We start from the raw sequence: 17,756 nt of genomic DNA, 5'->3' as shown, positions 1-17,756 counted from the left end.
AAGTATCGCATACACCCCCATATACTCAGTACATCCTCAAAGTACTGATCCACATATATTTCTATGTGCTACATTGTCTCATAATGTAGGTTTAGGTGCTCAGTCTCAGCAATGTCAGTAATCTCCGAGTACCTGAACTGCACCTCCATAGTTGGTGAGTCCTCATGGTTCGAGGACCTATTTTCCCTGATTTCAGCCTTCATATTAGTTGGGTTATTTCTTTTCATTTGAGTATGAGTCAGTTGGGGATCTGTCCCAATGGCTTTTTAGTCTTGAGTAGTAGAGGCTTTGTCAGACTAGACTATCATTGGTGTTTTAGACTTTTTAGCATATTGCTATTCAGACAGTATTCTTTTGTTATTTTAGTTGAGATATGTTATGACAGTGCCATTGTTTTGCTTTATACATCTTAAAAGTTAGTGTTAGAAGTAGTAGCAGGCTCAAAGGGTTAGCTTAGGGCTACTTGTATCCTTAAGCAGCGTGTGATGTCTTAGAATGAGATTTTGGGGCGTTACAGTACCTTAATACATTTCACTAAGAATGTAAATTGTGTATGTGCTAGTTCATGTATGAAGCAACTCATGAATCTTGAAATCATCAACAAATCAGGATGTGTTCAATGTGATAGATTGTGATGCAGGTAGGAACATAGTTCAAAGTTATGGATCAACCCTCTCCATCTAATTAAAACCTGTTTGCATCATTGATTATATTGATTATTTATTAATACAGTTGTAAACCAAGCTATCATTGTTATTCCTATAGTCCTATATCGTTGTTCATCAGCCTATATGATGTTAAACTGATATCCAGAAACTTATCTATGTTGGTCTGTATGGCCTATGTAACATTCCACATTTTTGGGCTAGAATTCAAATCGTCGTTTCTACGTGTATAGATTCGAATCTAATGATTCTATGTTAATATAAGTATGATGATCAATTCTATAGTGTGGGAACATCTTTGGAGATGAATTGAGATCATAAAAATCTCCCAACTCAAAGATGAGTTGAGAACTTTTCTATCGATTGAGTTTTAGTGGATGGTTTAACTTTGGTCAACTACCAACGACCATTACTCCTAAAAATATAATGAGTTAGTGGCCTACTATATACCAAATGAAAGATTTTCTAGCTTTCTTTCTAATGCATTCAATTTCATCTTAATCTGATATCAGAGTAGAAAGTTATACTTATTTTACTTGAGAGTGTTCGTCTGTCAGGTGACGACTAAGTTGATAAGCTATCAACTAGTTTTCGAGTTGTCAACTCAAGTCGTCAATCTTAACCAGTAAATGCCAAATCCAACTGAAGATTGATGACTAAGTTGACGAGTTTTCAACAAACTAAAGGGTTGTCAACTTAGTTATCAACTGAGAAATTCTTGCAATTTTTTAAAGTTTTCTTAGGGTGTTTTGGTATTTTTCTCACCTCAAATCCTACCCCATGACTTAGATCACTCCATTCACATTACATAACTATCAATTATCAACTTTTGAATGCCCATTCTCCTTTCAACTCTCAAAGAGAAAAAAGTTAGGGTTTCTTTCAAAACTTATAAAAAAAAAAGTATGTAGAACTATCCTAATGTTCATAGGCTTGAAAATCTTGTTTTATAATACTCTAAATTGTATCAATATTTATATGGTATGGGTTTCGAAATTATTTGAAAAGCATGAATTATGAACCCCTTTTTATGATGAAATTATGTATTAATTATGGGTTTTCTATAAATTTTAAATTGTGTTCGGGTGCATGTGTTATGGATTTTGAAATAAATTTGAGAGCATGAACTATAAAACCCTTTTTTCGATTATGAGATTTATACATTGACTAGTGTTGGGGGTTGTTTAATGAATGATGCTATTGTTGAGTTTCAAATGCTTTTTTTTTATCAATTATGCATTGTTATTTTATGTGTTTTTAAAGGGGTGTTTCTTATTCTAAATGCTCTTGATTTGTAATGGAGAATTCCATGTGATTATGAAAAAGATAACCATCTTATGTTAAAGACTTGAAACAAGAATGTTTTTGCATAAGTTTTCATATGCTATTTGAAATAAGAACTCTCATGTGATGTTTAACTCTTTTGTTGATCATTAACATGCTTTTGAACGAAAGGACTATGGACATGATATGGATGGACATGATATGGCTTGTAAGTCTGGGTATGACGATACCTATTATAGAATGTCCTTAATACAAACGAAAAGAATGTTTATAAGCATGGAATATGGTTTTAAGAGACTAAAATTGGGCTTAAATTGAGTTAGATAGTTATCCAAAGAAGGCACAAGTTCAAATAACTGATTGCTGGAAATCGTATTTTGCCGACAGGAGATTTTATGTTGTCCCAATTAGGGATTATGATATCTTGCTTTGTGATCTTATGTAACATCATGCAGAGACTCAACTCTTAGAAGTAAACTTGGATTGAGGGCTTGGTCGACGAGTTAACAGCGAACTCACATAGGTCATGGGTATCATGTTTGTAGGGATATTATCTAGCTCAGAATTAAAGCATAGAGTTGAGTCAATATTTTACAATAATATTTTGAAGCTCATTAATAATGCTTCTGTGTTTTGATCTCTATTATGTTAAATTATTTTCACAATACTCTTGGCTATTTTATATGAAATATATGTTGTTTTTGGATTTGTCTGCATACCAATACATTCCAAGTATTGACTGTCCTCAGGCGATTTCATTGTCTCATAATGTAGGTTCTGAGGCTCAGTACCGTGGTCCACTACATTACTAGAACCTTTGTATATGACAGAGTTGGTGGACCATCCATCTTATAGAAGACATTCTATTCATATGTTTGTTTCTTTTAGTTTATGGTCCAGCTGGGGATCTTGTCCCGGCCTAGACAGCTAGACCCAGTTGAAGCTTTGTAGACTAGGATTGGTTATTGTTTTGTCATGACTTTATTAACATAACTTGATTATATGATTTTCTTGAACTTTATTATATCTTCTACACTTCTATTTCGTATGAATTATGCTTATGATAGTATGTTAAGGTGTCTCTCGAGCCATCATGATTCAGGATGCTCATCGCGGCTGGGGTCTCAGCTTAGATTGTGACAAGCTTGGTATCAGAGCATGGTTCATGATCCCATGATGTCTACGAAGTCGTGTCTAGTGGAGTCTTGCTTATGGGTATGTTGTGCACCACACTTATAATCAGGAGGCTACCATACATTTAGGAGATATTTTTCATTCTTTCATACTCTAGATTATTCAATAGTATTGTCCATATAAAAGTTATCCAAATTTCCTTCCTTGTTCTAATTTTGTGGGATCTGTCTCATCATTGAGGCGATATAAGTTCAAAGGAATAAATTCCTAATAATGTGGTCCTTTTATACTGAGTTATGAAAAAAAAAGGTTATGAAACGACACAAGAACTTGAAAAGAGTCCATTAGTGTGCCAAAGTGTATTGATTCAAGTATATACCTCTACCTTCATGAATCATGCTTTTCAGCCTGAGATAAGATGTCCATTCATTCCCTTTCAGAAACTTAATCGCAGACGTCTTTCTTAAGAGAAAAGATATGTATTTAAATATTGGGATAGTATTTTCACCCAAGAGGTAGTATAAATTAGGGTATTATGACCTATGAGTAGTAATATGATCCAAGGTCAGTGATGTAAAGTCACACGTTAGAATTCCAGGGTGAGGGTAGCTTTTGAGTGAAAGAGGTGGTTGTATTCGCATAACCATTAAGTGAGTGAAGGGGTAGTATGCTCTTATGAGTGACTATGGTTGCGGAAAGACTTGAAGGTTTTATGATAGTTAGTAGAGAAATTAATTAGTGATGATGTTTAGAATTTATTTGAAATGGGGGAAATCTTTGGAATGGGGACTCAGTGGTGTTTATAGAATTTTAGAGATAGTTAAAGGTAGGTATGCGTAAGTAGAAGTCTCGTGAGGTAGGATAAAGTGCTAATATTCATCACGATATCTACCTATGCCTTACAAGTCGGCTCTACGATTATAGCTCATATTCATGCATTTTATAGAAAATCATGTATGCTCCTAGTCCCTAATATAAGGAGTTTCAGTTTGATTAGCTGTACAAATCATGTTCCATGAAATCATAAACTCCAAACCCAAGTCATATAGATCATGACTCATGTACTCATGCTTTACAATATGTTCAATTCAGTACTCATGTTACACTCTTAATGATTAGGAACATTCAGACTATGTCATGTATGTCCTCAGTTTAGATCTCTTTAATGAATCCATGCCTTTGATACTCTCTTCACCAGGCCTCAGTTAAGTGTCAAGGTTATGTATAAGTATTTTTTCATGCTTCAGTTCTTCATGTTTTAACCTTTTAGTGACCTCTCCTTGATGTTCAGATAGTGGTGATGTAAAAAGAATTAATGATCAATGGTTTAGATAGGGGAGAGTAAATGTTCTTGTGGAGGAAAGATTGTTGTATGCTTCTTTTATCTAAGGCTATAAGGTTGAAGAAATATTGAGACAAAGATTTTGGTAGATGTCATGGTTAGTTGAGAATTTAATGTGTGTGTAACGCCCCGAGCCTGGTACCCTAGACGCTACATGGTGCTTATAATCTCAAAGGGCAACAAGCTAACCTATGACTGGTACCTACTGTAATAACTATAAAATAATACTGAAATATGCGAAATAATGGACTGAAATTGCCATAAGGTTCAAAACTGAAACATAACTGATAATACAATATAACAATACCGAAACTAAAATAACTGTCTGAAATACTCTAGTTTGAAAAAACCTCTAAACTATTTGAATAAGGAGTTGATGGGACATGTCCCCAACTAACTCCAACTGCTGAAATAAACTAAGTACTGAAGCACTGAAATAATGAAATAGTCACGTCCTCGAACTATGAGGACTCACCACAAACTCTGACTGCTGAAATCTAAACTGCTAATTGCGATCGGGAACTTGAGCGTTTGAACCTATGGTATAAAACACCATAGCGCAAGAGAAAATTATGCGTCAATACGTGCGAATGTACTGGTATACAAAGTGAGGTAGGCTGAATGCAAGGGTTCATATGCATGAACTATAACTGACTGAATACCATGAACATGACTTTGTGAGAATACATGCATGAATACGTAGACTTTAACTGAGGTCGTGATAATGCTGAATATTGAATTGGAATACAGATTAACAGATATTTAAGTCTACGGATACTGAATAACTGGTAACTGAACGACTGTATGACAGTTCTGAATCTGTGGAACTATACTGAATTTATTGATAACATAGATTACTGATAGCTGATGTACTGTTAACTGAATGACTATTTCTGACAGTCTTGATTCTAATAAAACTAGCTGATTTTCGTACTGAGCTGAGTGACTATATCTGACAATCCTGAAATTTGAGGAACTATCTAAGTTCCTTAATGAAGACTAAGATTGAGACTGTGGGAGGTAATCATCTAATCGACATGCCCCATAACTGAACTGGTGGGGTCCAACCTGTGACCTCAGTTAGAAGGGTGCCAATACCGTGCCACGGGTAAAGACAAGCTGTGATTTAACCCTCTGCTGACAAGGAGCTCTTCCATCAACCCCTCACTGGTAGGAGAACTCGAAATAGATGTAGTAACCCTAAACTCGTAGGGATGTATCTCAACCTACGTTGGCTATGTAGTTCTGAAATACAAGGATTGCTTCTAAGGATCACACCATGTCTACCTTGCATTGATCAAACCATGTATGGGCTACATCTTGTAGCTAATAGGCGGCTAACTCAGCATTCTCACTGGAAGTCACTCCCATAATATCTGTGACTTTCTGAACCTGGTCGAGGAACTCTTATAGATCCTCTCCAGACTTAGAACCTAAGAATACGGGAGAATTCATTCGGGTAAAGTACCGAATCCTGGATGTAGTAATATTGGCCACTGGGTTGGTCATAACAGCAGTTGGCCATTCATTCTAAGCTGTAACTGAATTAGCAAGAGTAGTGAATGCAGTCATGAATTTTGCATGGAAACCATGGTCATCCAGGGGATCTGGCTGAATGGGCTGAGATTGTGACTGATTTTCGATTCTTTTTTCACTAGTCCTTTTGGGAGGCATGTTCTATAAATGAAAGAGAGAAGCAGATTAGATAGAGAGTTTAACTGGAGCGCATGCTCACTCGCATGACATAAATACTGAAAGAAGGGAAACTTTTCCTAAAATATCTCATAGCCTCCTATATATAAATGTGGCACGCTACACACCCATACACAAGACTCTACTAGATGTGGATTTCATACTTTCTAGGACTCTATGGAATCTTAGGCTCTGATATCAAGTTTGTAATGCCCCAAGCCTGGTACTCCAGATACTACACAGTGCTCATAATCCTGAAGGACCACAAGCTAACTCATGACTGGTACCTGCTACAATAACTATAAAATAATACTGAAATATACAGAATAATGGGTTGAAATTGCCATAAGGTTCAAAACTAAAATATAACTGATAATATGGTATAACAATACCAAAACTGGAATAACTGTGCGAAATGCTCTAGTCTGAAAAAGCCTCTAAACTGTCTGAATAAGGAGTTGATAGGACATGTCCCCAACTAACTCCAACTGCTAAAATAAACTAAGTACTGAAGCACTAAAATAATGAAATAGTCACGTCCTCGAACTATGAGGACTCACCACAGACTCTGACTGCTGAAATCAGAACTGCTAAGTGCGACAGGAAACCTGAGCGTTCAAACCTATGATATAAAACACCATAGCATAAGAGAAAAATATATGTTAGTACGTGCGAATGTACAGGTATGCAAAGTGAGGTAGGCTGAATGCAAGGGTTCATATGAATAAACTATAACTGACTGAATAACATGAACATGACTGGGTGAGAATACATACATGAATACGTGGACTGTAATTGAGGTCGTGATAATGCTGAATACTGAATTTGAATACTGATTAATAGATGTTTAACTCTACAGATACTATATAGCTGGTAACTGAACGACTGTATCTGACAGTTCTAAATCTGTGGAACTATACTAAATTTACCGATAACGTGGATTACTGATAACTGATGTACTGTTAACTGAATGACTATTTCTGACAGTTCTAATTCTGATGGAACTAGCTGAGTTTCGTATTGAGTTGAGTGACTGTATCTGAAAGTCCTGAAATCTGAGGAACTATATGTAACACTCCAAATCTAGTACCCGGAATGCTACACGGTGCTCATGACCACAAAGGACCACAAGCTAACCCATGACTGATATTTGTACTTGTATACTACATAATGTATTGAATAATGCAGAAACATGAACTGAAAGGGCATAAGGTTCACATAACTGAAATAAAATGTAACATTTAAACGGGGTATGAAATGCACAAAACAACTGAAATAACTGTCTGAACATAATAGTCTGGAAAGCCTCTAACTGACTGAACTGTCTAAGTAAGGAGTTGGTAGGATATGTCCCCAACTAACTCCAACTAATAAACTAATTAATGAGATAATAGAGAAATAATTAGGTCCTCGAAGGATGAGGAATCACTGCTAACTCTGACTATTGATATCTGGAATCTACTGATGCTCTGGAGCTCATGTATCTGAACCTATGGTATAAGACACCATAGCGCAAATGCATTAGTACTTTGAATGTATTGATATGTATGTGAGGTAGGCTGAATGCATAAGGTTCTTATGCATGAACAATACTGGCTAACTGACTAATATGAACATGAGAATGCATGCATGCATACATAGTAACTATATCTGAAATCGTGATAACATGAGTATGTTGATGACTAACATGACTAATGACTGAAATATGATAACTGATAACATGAGTGACTGTATCTTACAGTCCTGGATCTGATGGAACTAGCTAAGTTCCATATTGTATCTGAGTTGACTGTATTTGACAGTCCTGAATTCTGAAGAACTATCTGAGTTCTTTTACTGAGACTGATACTGAGACTATGGGAGGTAGTCATCTAACCGACATGCCCCAAATGATGCATTATAGCTGAATTGGGGTCCAGTCTATGCCCTGATTGGAAGGGTGTCAATACCGCGTGTCGAGCGCTATTTCGAACCGGTCGAAACAACACATGACGTATAGTGGTATGTCGTGACTCTTCGGATAAAAAAAATACTTTTTAGAGTCGCCATCTAACTTTTTAGAAAAAAATAATTTTTATTATAAAACTCTGTTTTAGTCTATCGAAAACATTTTGAGATTCTGAGTAAGGGTTTTGGTTACTCGAAATAGTCCTTACACTTAGTTTAGGAAAATATTAGGTAAAACTTTTATTTTGTTATTTGCTTAAAACAGTGATAAGAAAAATTTTGTTATTATTTATTATTCAAAAGAAAATTTAAAGTATATCAAACATGACGCTACCACGTACAAAGAAAGTAATGCAGTTATCGCAAAATATACATGCATTTTAAGTATGAAAAGGATGATAACATAATTTTATGTATTATAAAATTTAATATCTTGTAATTCTATAGGTGAAATTGGAGAGATATGTGAATTTAAATAGTTAATTATAATTATTTATGGAGTAAATAAAGTATCTTATGGCATGGGAGTTTATTTGTGAAATGTACTTTTAAGAGTGTAAAAAATAAATGTTGAATTATAGATGTGTCGAAACTATGTAAAAATAATAGTGATAATAATAACAATTATGATAATAATAATAGTAGTAATAATAATAATGATGATAATAATAATAATGAATTAAAATAATGATGATAGTTTCGGTATGACAATAATAATAATATTAATAATAATAATTAAAATAATTGCAAATGTCATGGTGTAAATAATAATGGTAATAATAGATATGTAGTCGTTTTCTAATCTTTTGAGAATCTAAAAACCCAAAGGAACATTAAAAGTATAAAATAAAGCTTAAACATTAGAGTTGTATACTAAAAAGGGTTAAAATTGATGAATAGACTCTTTGAAAAAATCTAAAATTTGGTTAACTTTCTCGATTAAGCTAAAACTAAAAATTTATTTATTTATCTTTCGTTACACTTTAGAGAAAAAATGGGAAGGTTGCTAATCTTATTTAGGATATCGGTAATAAGTTTTCAAAAGAGTTGATCGATGATGGTAAAAAAAATAATGTTTTCTTAGTGATAGCCACGTGTTATTTGCGAAAGTCGGGAGTGTTAAAACTAAATTCTAAAGGATCCACAAATACCAAATAGCATACATTCAGTAATTAAGTAAAGTTATCTATAAAAAAAATAGAAAATTCAATACCAAAAGTTAGTATCATTCTAAAACTCAACATGACAGGTATAAATTAAATTCAAAGACGATATGGGATACTAGACTCCATTTATGAGTTTGGGCTTCTAATTTGTGCAACTCTAAGGCTCTGCGATCCTGGTAGCATTTGATCCGATGTTTGGATCGAAATGAGTTCCGTTGTGGAACTCCAACTCTCGGGTTCATATGAAAAATAAAAGATCAGGATTAGTAACCTAAACAAACATTATTCGACGTCAGGATGAAATAATATAACATAAATGACCACTACAGAGAGAATAATCCGATAATGGCACCATGACTTGAAAAGCACTGGAAAGCACCATGACTAAAATGGCATACAAAAAATTAAGTTGATTTTTCAAAGTACCTTTGCACTCACATTATACTAAAATAACATGACATACCTCATTTACAAACTGACCATATTCACTAAATATATATGTTCTCCTAACTAATTCCATCATAGTAAATTTAATGTGAATATTAGATTTTACATATTTAGTTATGATCACTTAAAACATAGTTTCTATAGAATAGGCAAATGTTAATGATACTTAAACTCTAAAACCCAAAAGACCGATGAGAATACCATAATCCATAAGATTTTTAGTTTAAAGGTTTTAGAACATAATTAACAATTAGCTAATCTCTTCTAGTTGTTCATTCAAAAGGGGAAAAAAAACATAAAGCAACCCATGTTTATAAATATCGAAATCTTTAGTTTGAAATTTTCACCAAACGAGGATAATTAACAAACTGCATCCTTTACTAGTTACCCTCCGTTTGTTGCCAGGGGCATCACGTAATACTCACTGGGAACACAAAAGAACAAAACAAGCAACTCCTTTACTAACTTAGTGACTAAAATCCATGTATACATGAGGGTGTGAGGATATTAACAAGAGAGATGGCAAGCTTTCAAACTTAAATTTTAAAATTTTATGACAATTTTTTTAGTTACAGGGAGTTATTAACCATGAAACTATAACAAGAAATTTAACACCAAACCACCTGAGACTACCCTTTTTTTTTTCAAAGCCAAATCCCTAATCAACCACCATGAGCAAATTCAACCAATATTGACTTTTAATGAAATCCAAGTAATGGGGAGGACTAATTAGTAGAGGCATATAAGAAAAAAGAAAATAAAGTAAGTGACATGAACAAATCCCACACTTCAACATGCTTCTATATTTTATCTTTAAACAACAATACCATCCCAACATCATTAGTACAGAAGGAAAGTGAATAGGAATAAAGCAAGTCCGAGCAAATTCAATTTGAGAGTGTCTTGAGTGTTGATGTTTATTCAAATACGCAACAGCAGCATGGCAAGTTACTTGCTACAAACTCATAATTTCACAAGGAAATGATCAAAAGGACGAAAGGAAGATTAACACCATGCTGATTTTTAATGCATATAGAGCAAAAAGGGCTCTTAATTACTCACCCACGTTTGAAAATTATGATGTGAACATGGCCATACCGAAACTTATTTGCAGCATGTAATAAGAGAATACTATTTACCAATTTTGAACACAAAACCAATAGATTCTAAACGAAAACAAAATGAAAATAAAAAATTCCCAGTACCTACAGGGAAGATAATTTGTAAATCTAAAGCACGGAGCAAATCAAGAACACCTGTTTTCAGTAGCGGTGATTCGAATCCATATTTCTAATAATCCTATGTGGATGCAAGCAGCCACATATAGTAACAAACCAGACGAGTGATGAGTGATCCAAGGCGAGATAGTTCGTATATTCCTACAACTCAATCTTGTTTTGGGCATCAAATGTGAGGCCTCCGTCAAGATCTTCCGGCGAGCAAACTCAAAACCAAAATTCGAACTTACACTGAAACAATAATAGAAACTTACAGCCCTCTCGATCCCTTTCTCCTAATCTTTTTTCTCTTCTTATCTCCCTCTCCTTTTCTCTTCATGGATCTGAGATCTCCTACCAAATTTTTGTTTTCTCCCTCCCTTTTTTCTCAGATCTTTCCTTTTTTTCCGATTTTCAGGCCTCACAAAATTTGGCTTCCCCTTTTATAGACCAAATCCAGACTTGAAAGTCTGAATTTGAAGCGAAAAATGAAAGAAACTCAAGAAATGAGGTAGGATTTGAGTTTCAAATCCGAATCTCCAACTTTTGAAAGCTTTTTTCAGAGCCATAATGGCAGATTTGAAATTAAGCTAGGTGATAGACACCAATTCGGATCTGTCTCTTCCTGATTTCGTGAATTCACGGGTTGAGAGGGATAAAAATGGTGAAAGGGGTGGCAGGTGGCTAGATTTTAGGGCGGATTAGGGGTTTCCCATTTGGTGGAGATGAAGGAGAAGGTCAAAATGGGAGAACGGAGAAGCGGTTTGATTTTTGTTCTGTTTTTGGAAGAATTGATGTTAATGGAACGTTGCTCCTTGGGAAAAGGAGAGGCGCGTATTTGCCTAGGAAGGTGAAAGATAGTTGTTTGCTTGTACTGGATTGTTGACTGAAATATTAACCGTTTGATCGTTTGATCGGACGGTTCCTGTTTTAATATATATGGTTTGTTGACTGAAATATTAACCGTTTGATCGTTTGATCGGACGGTTCCTGTTTTAATATATATATAAAAATAATAATATATAAATAAATAAAATAAGTTATAAATCTTAATGGATTAATATAAAGAGTCAAGTGAGAAGTGATTATCTTTTGATCTGTCCGACTTTAGTTTGAAAGGAGGTAAGAAAATAAATACGTAAATAAGTAAATAATTAGATAAATAAAAATAAATTATATATATATATATATATGTGTGTGTGTGTGTGTGTGTGTGTGAATTTATAACATTGATTGAAAATTTCAAAATTCTCGGTTTGGAAACTAGGACGGATCGGGTCAAATTGTGTTAGTCTGGTGATTTTGGATTAGTTTTGATCCGTCCAATCTTTTGATCGAACGAATCTAAAAGTTCCCCCTTAAAAATAATAGTGAAAATAAGAAAGGGAAAATGTATTATATGGAAAGTTGGTTTTTAAAGCGACTATTTTTTGACCAGTTCGATATATAAAAAGAAAAATATAAATATATATATATATATATATATATATATATATATATATATATATATATACATACATACATACATACATATATATAATCATTTGAAAATTTGATTATGTATGTATGTATATATAATAAGAGTTGCGTTCAGATGAAAAATAAAAAAAATAAAATAAAAAAAATAAAGTTGGATTATTGTTAGCTCGAATACTCTTTATTATTGAAATTAAATTCATCCATGCTTCCTGATATCCTAAAAATTATTTTAGTTTAACGTATATAAATTGCCGATATAATTTGTACAAACATCCAACTTAATATTTTGCGACTTTTCTGTTAACAAAATACGTTTATATATGTGTGTATGTGTGAAAATAAGAATATAATAAAATACATAAAAAATAAAATAAATGTACATCTTGTAAAAGATATATTTTATGTAGTAAAAAATATATACATATAAGGTCACAATACTCCCCCAAAAATACAGTTAGAAAGAATGTGGATGCGACTATCAAAAGATATATATTTTGTGATTTTGATGCAAAAAATATTTAATTATATTCAATTAAAATAATTTTATAAATGAAAATAGATTCCCTTTTTATTAAAACTTGTAGAAATAGAAACAAAAATACGAATCTTATTTATTTTTTTTAAAAAAATATTTAGGGCCGAGAAGCATCAAAAAAAGAAATTAAGGAAAAAAGGGCGAGTCAAAATTGGGTATCAACAGTTGCCCCTGAGGGACCGAAGATTTGTGTAAAAATCTTTGGGCACTCACGTTGATGTAACCAATTTTGTCTCGGGCGGAGTAAAATGTTTGAAAGATTATGGCCGGGCTTCAATTTTTGAGCTGCCTACATATCTCGAGCTCCACGAGAAATCATGCCATTTGTAGTTCGAATTGTAGCAAAATTTTGATATTTATCAAATTTTGCCCTAGTATAATTTATGGTAACGCTGGGTCCCTTCGGGATGATAATAAACTTTCAGCACGAATGAAATGGATCTGGGTGCAAGTCCAAAACGGGCTGTTAGAAGTAGCTGGGGGTGAGGAGACGTTGGATAGTGATATCTGCTAGGATCTTGAGAGAAAAGGAGATAATGATTTTTCAAAAATTGTCCCAGTGTCGGATTAAGACGGCACTAGGTAATGACAAAATAAAAATAAAAACTTGAGTCGAGTCGAGTCGAGTCGAGTTGAGTTTCTTCGTCGAAATTCTTGACGTAGCTAGGGATGCTTGACATTTCGCTAGCTTGCCCCAGTTTGCTGCTAAGAGGGTAGTTTCGCGTTGTACTGCATGTTCCTGCAAAACAGGTAAAAGGGGTGAAAAGTACCTGTTATTCAAAAGTTGCAAATTGAAATTGTAATGTAAAAAGTAGAGTTTAGATATTCAAACTAGTATTGTCTCCATTTGTGGAGGCCTTCGACTGGCGGGGCAATAATTGAAAAGTAGATAGTCTCCGTCGGCTGAAATGTAAATAGCCTCCGTCGGCTGGAATGTAAATAGCCTCCACCGGTTGAACTGTAAATAGCCTCCATCGGCTGAGCAGCTGCTTGAATGTAAATAGCCTCCGTCATCTGAAATATAAATAGCCTCCGTTGGCTGAAATATAAATAGCCTCCGTCGGTTGAAATGTAAATAGCCATTTATTGGCTGAAATGTAAATAGCCTCTGACGGCGGGATATTTGCCCAAAGGTAAACCACCTCATATTTTTCTAAGCGGCCCTCAGTCTGAACGAGATGATGGTATTGCTGCTGGAACTTGATACTGCTGTGATAGTGGCTTTCTTGCGCGCTTGCTATGGTCTGGGCCTCTGGTTGGCAGGCTGTGCTTTGTTTGCTGAACTGCGATTCTCCGATATGTCGGAGTATTGCTTTGCTTATATACATTCTTTGGTTTGTGGTGGGGTGTCCCCCTTGATGGTGCACAACTCCCGATATGGCGGAGAGTCGTATTACTCATTTGCATCCTCCGATATAGAAGAGGATCGCTTTACTTGCTTATGTATAGTCTTCGAAATGTTGAACTCGACTTTGTTTACTTATATACAGTCCTTGGAATGCGGAAGCTCGACTTTGTTTGCTTATGTATAGTCTTTTGAAATGTGGAAGCTTGACTTTGTTTGCTTATATACAGTTCTTGCCCTGTGGAATCTTGACTTTATTGAAGTCAGACAATACTCTCCGATTTTCGAAGTTTGTTGGGAGGAGCCAATAGCCTAATCTTCCTATGAGGATCCTCTTTTCTTAGTTTCCGACCCGGGTCTTCAAAATGTACCTGTGAAAGAATTCGAATAAAACTCTTAGAGTTTGTGAGGATTAGTCTAAATGTATGTATAGAGAATAAAGTAAGGGAAGAATATTTGACTCATATCATAGTGGTAAGATGTATGATGCCCCTGATCCTATCCCAAATCTTGGCTTGATGTAGTCTTTCAATTCTTGTTTTCCTGCTCTCAAAGAAAAATTCTTAGTTGGGAAGGGGTATTGATTTGTGTCGACTTAGAAATCCTGACTTTGTTTACGAAATTCTCTGACACTCCCTCGGTTGCTCAATGACTCCCAAATCTGGAGTCTCAGTAGATGGGAAAGTTGAATTATGGTGAAAAATACATATATGTATATATGTTTTCACAAATATTACGTATATATTAATTATATATAGTAATCCTTTATCGATATTAGGTTGTGACATATTTCAAAATCTGTTAGCCTCAGCTCATCGTTGTGATTCTTGCAACTTTATCCTTCGGATGGAACTCGTCTGACTTTGTCAATGCTATGACGACTCTGGTGGTGAGATCACTTGGGGCTATACTACGAGCAACAGGGGATTTTCCTAAAGGTAAGACCGAACCTTTCAGGTTGCCTACGTATCCTTATAATAGGAATTAGGTCCGCACGTAGTTCGATTACAATGAGAAAAGTAAAAATATGCAATGCAGTGACTGAGCCTGAGTCAAGCTGCCTATGTATCCTAAGAATAGGAACGTAGTTCGATACAAAAGATAAAGTGAAATAATGCAATGACCGGGCCTGACTCAGGCTGCCTACGTATCCAAGTGGAATCAGGTCAGGCCGTAGTTCATTACAATGAAAAGGTAAAAATATGAAGGGACCGAATCTGATGTGGATTGCCTACGTATCCCGCCATGGGAAGTCAAGTTGACCGTATTTCTAAATACATGAAAGGATGATGTTTTTGGATTTTCTAAGAAGAACCGAACCCTATATGGGCTGCCTACGTATCTCGCCGTGGAAAATCAGGCTAATACGTAGTTTTGTTATATTAGAGAAAATGCAAAAGTTCAAAGAATAACTACTATTCCTAATGTCTTCAAATATAGTACTTCTTCATGGTGTCTGAATTAATTGGCTTCGTGCTTACTGTACCATCCATCTCCACAAGTATCACTGCTCCTCCCGAGAATACTCGATGAACTATGTAAGGACCTTGCCAATTTGGTGCAAATTTCCCTTTGGCTTTATCATGGTGAGGGAATATCTTATTCAATACCAACTGTCCAGGTGTTAATCGTCGAGGCTTGACCTTCTTGTCAAATGCCTTAATCATTCTATTTTGATAGAGCTGACCATGACAGACTGCGTCCAATCTCTTTTCATCAATAAGCATCAACTGCTCAATCCTGCAACGAATCCATTCAGTGTCGTCTAGACCAACCTCCTGGATAACTCTCAACGACGATATCTCTACCTCTACAGGTATCACTGCTTCTGGCCCATAAACTAACATATAGGGAGTTGCCCTAGTAGAAACTTCTCATTGTGGTGTGAAACCCAAGTAAAGCATATGGAAACTTCTCATGCCATTCCCTATTTCCGTCCACTATTTTCCTTAAGATTCTTTTAAGGAACATTTATGTTTCTGCCGCCTCCTATCTTACAAAATTATTTTCAGCTCATGCTTTATAAATTCTCTATGTTTTATAGTGTTAACTTATAGTTATGTTTCAAATGTATATTTCAGCAACTAACTTATATCATCAGTTTTATAATTTGTTTGAAATATTTTCGTAGTTTAGTGTATGTATCCATATAGTTAGTACATTCCAACGTACTGATCACATATATGTGTTTGTGGCTACATCCTTCATAATGTAGGTACCATGTGTAGCTCTTACACCACGGTCAGACAGGTCGCAGCTTTTAGCCAGCAGGTGTTGAGTTCTTCTATTTTGGGAACTCCAGTTAGTTATAGTTCATGTGTTGTGTTGTATTTTAATTATTCATATGTATTGATTTGTGGTAGCTGGAGGCATGTCCCAACAATCTTTAGTCAGTATAGTAGAGGCTTCAGAGATAGTCAGTTAGGGTTATGAAATGTATATTTTAGTTCTCTCTTCAGTTTTATCAGATTGTAAACTTTATCAATTACCTACTTATTCAGATTTCATTATGATTATGTTTCTGCATAGCAAAACTAGATATTTAATATATTTTAAATCAGTTGCTCAAGTATCATGCCAGTTCATGGGTTAGCTTGGGATCACTTATGGTTCTAAGCACCATGTTATGACTAGGGGGAGATGGGATCACTCGGCCTAGTGTAACCTCCTGAAGGGGTCCACTCAACCCATCTCCCCTAGTCATAACACGGTGCTTGAAACCACAAGTGATCCTAAGCTAACCCATGAGCTGGCATACTGCTTGAGCAACCGATTTAAATTGTATAAAACTAAATTTGTTGAGCGGAGGCATAATCATGAGAAATTTTGAATAAATTTAATATTGATAAAGTTTACAATATGATAAAATTGAAGAAAGAACTTGAATTACATGAATGACACTGAATGGCCATCTATGAAGCCTTTACTATACTGACAATAGATAGTTGGTACATGCCTCCAATTACCACTAATCAATACATATGAATAATCAAAATAAAGTACATAAACTATAACTGATTGGAGTTCTCGAAATAGGAGAACTGATCACCTGCTGGCTGAAAGATGAGAACTTTCTAACTCTAGTGTGTGGACTACTCCTGATAGCTACATTATGAAACAATGTAGCCATACAGACGTACATATGGTCAGTACTTTTGGAATGTACTAAGTAAGTGGGGGTGAATGCAATAAGTAAAACTGAATAGATATATAATCTTAAAACATGCATCCTAAGTGCAAGTAGACTCACCAAGAGACTGAAATCAACTAAAAGCTAAAGTATCTTAAAACATGAGTACAGACATAATCTGATAAGTTGGTGAATCACTACACTTGGTTTCTTAAATCTTTAATTTTGAAGAATGAGTAGAACTGAAGTTGGAAAGCGGAAAATCATAAATACTGTATGTAAATCTCATGTAAAGTTGAACATGCTGTAAAACTGAACTGAGGATCATGTATAAATACTGAGCATGAAAACATGAACATGTAAAACTGAGAAT

At 34.9% G+C, this 17,756-nt stretch overlaps 1 protein-coding gene across 1 annotated transcript; it reads right to left on the bottom strand.

The window, feature by feature from the left end:
* Nucleotides 1–15,683: 15,683 nt before the first annotated feature.
* Nucleotides 15,684–16,100, bottom strand: LOC107849016. Its single transcript, XM_016693704.1, has one exon. The coding sequence runs from the start codon at nt 16,098–16,100 to the stop codon at nt 15,684–15,686; it is 417 nt and encodes a 138-aa protein (XP_016549190.1).
* Between the last annotated feature and the right edge of the window lie 1,656 nt (nt 16,101–17,756).

Source organism: Capsicum annuum, chromosome 12 (assembly GCF_002878395.1).
Source record: "Capsicum annuum cultivar UCD-10X-F1 chromosome 12, UCD10Xv1.1, whole genome shotgun sequence".
Lineage (NCBI taxonomy): Eukaryota > Viridiplantae > Streptophyta > Magnoliopsida > Solanales > Solanaceae > Capsicum > Capsicum annuum.
This window is presented reverse-complemented; position numbering and strand designations above follow the sequence as displayed.

Coding starts and splice junctions, on each gene's coding strand:
- LOC107849016 (XM_016693704.1), bottom strand. CDS start 16,100: ATGTTAGTTTATGGGCCAGAAGCAGTGATACCTGTAGAGGTAGAGATA.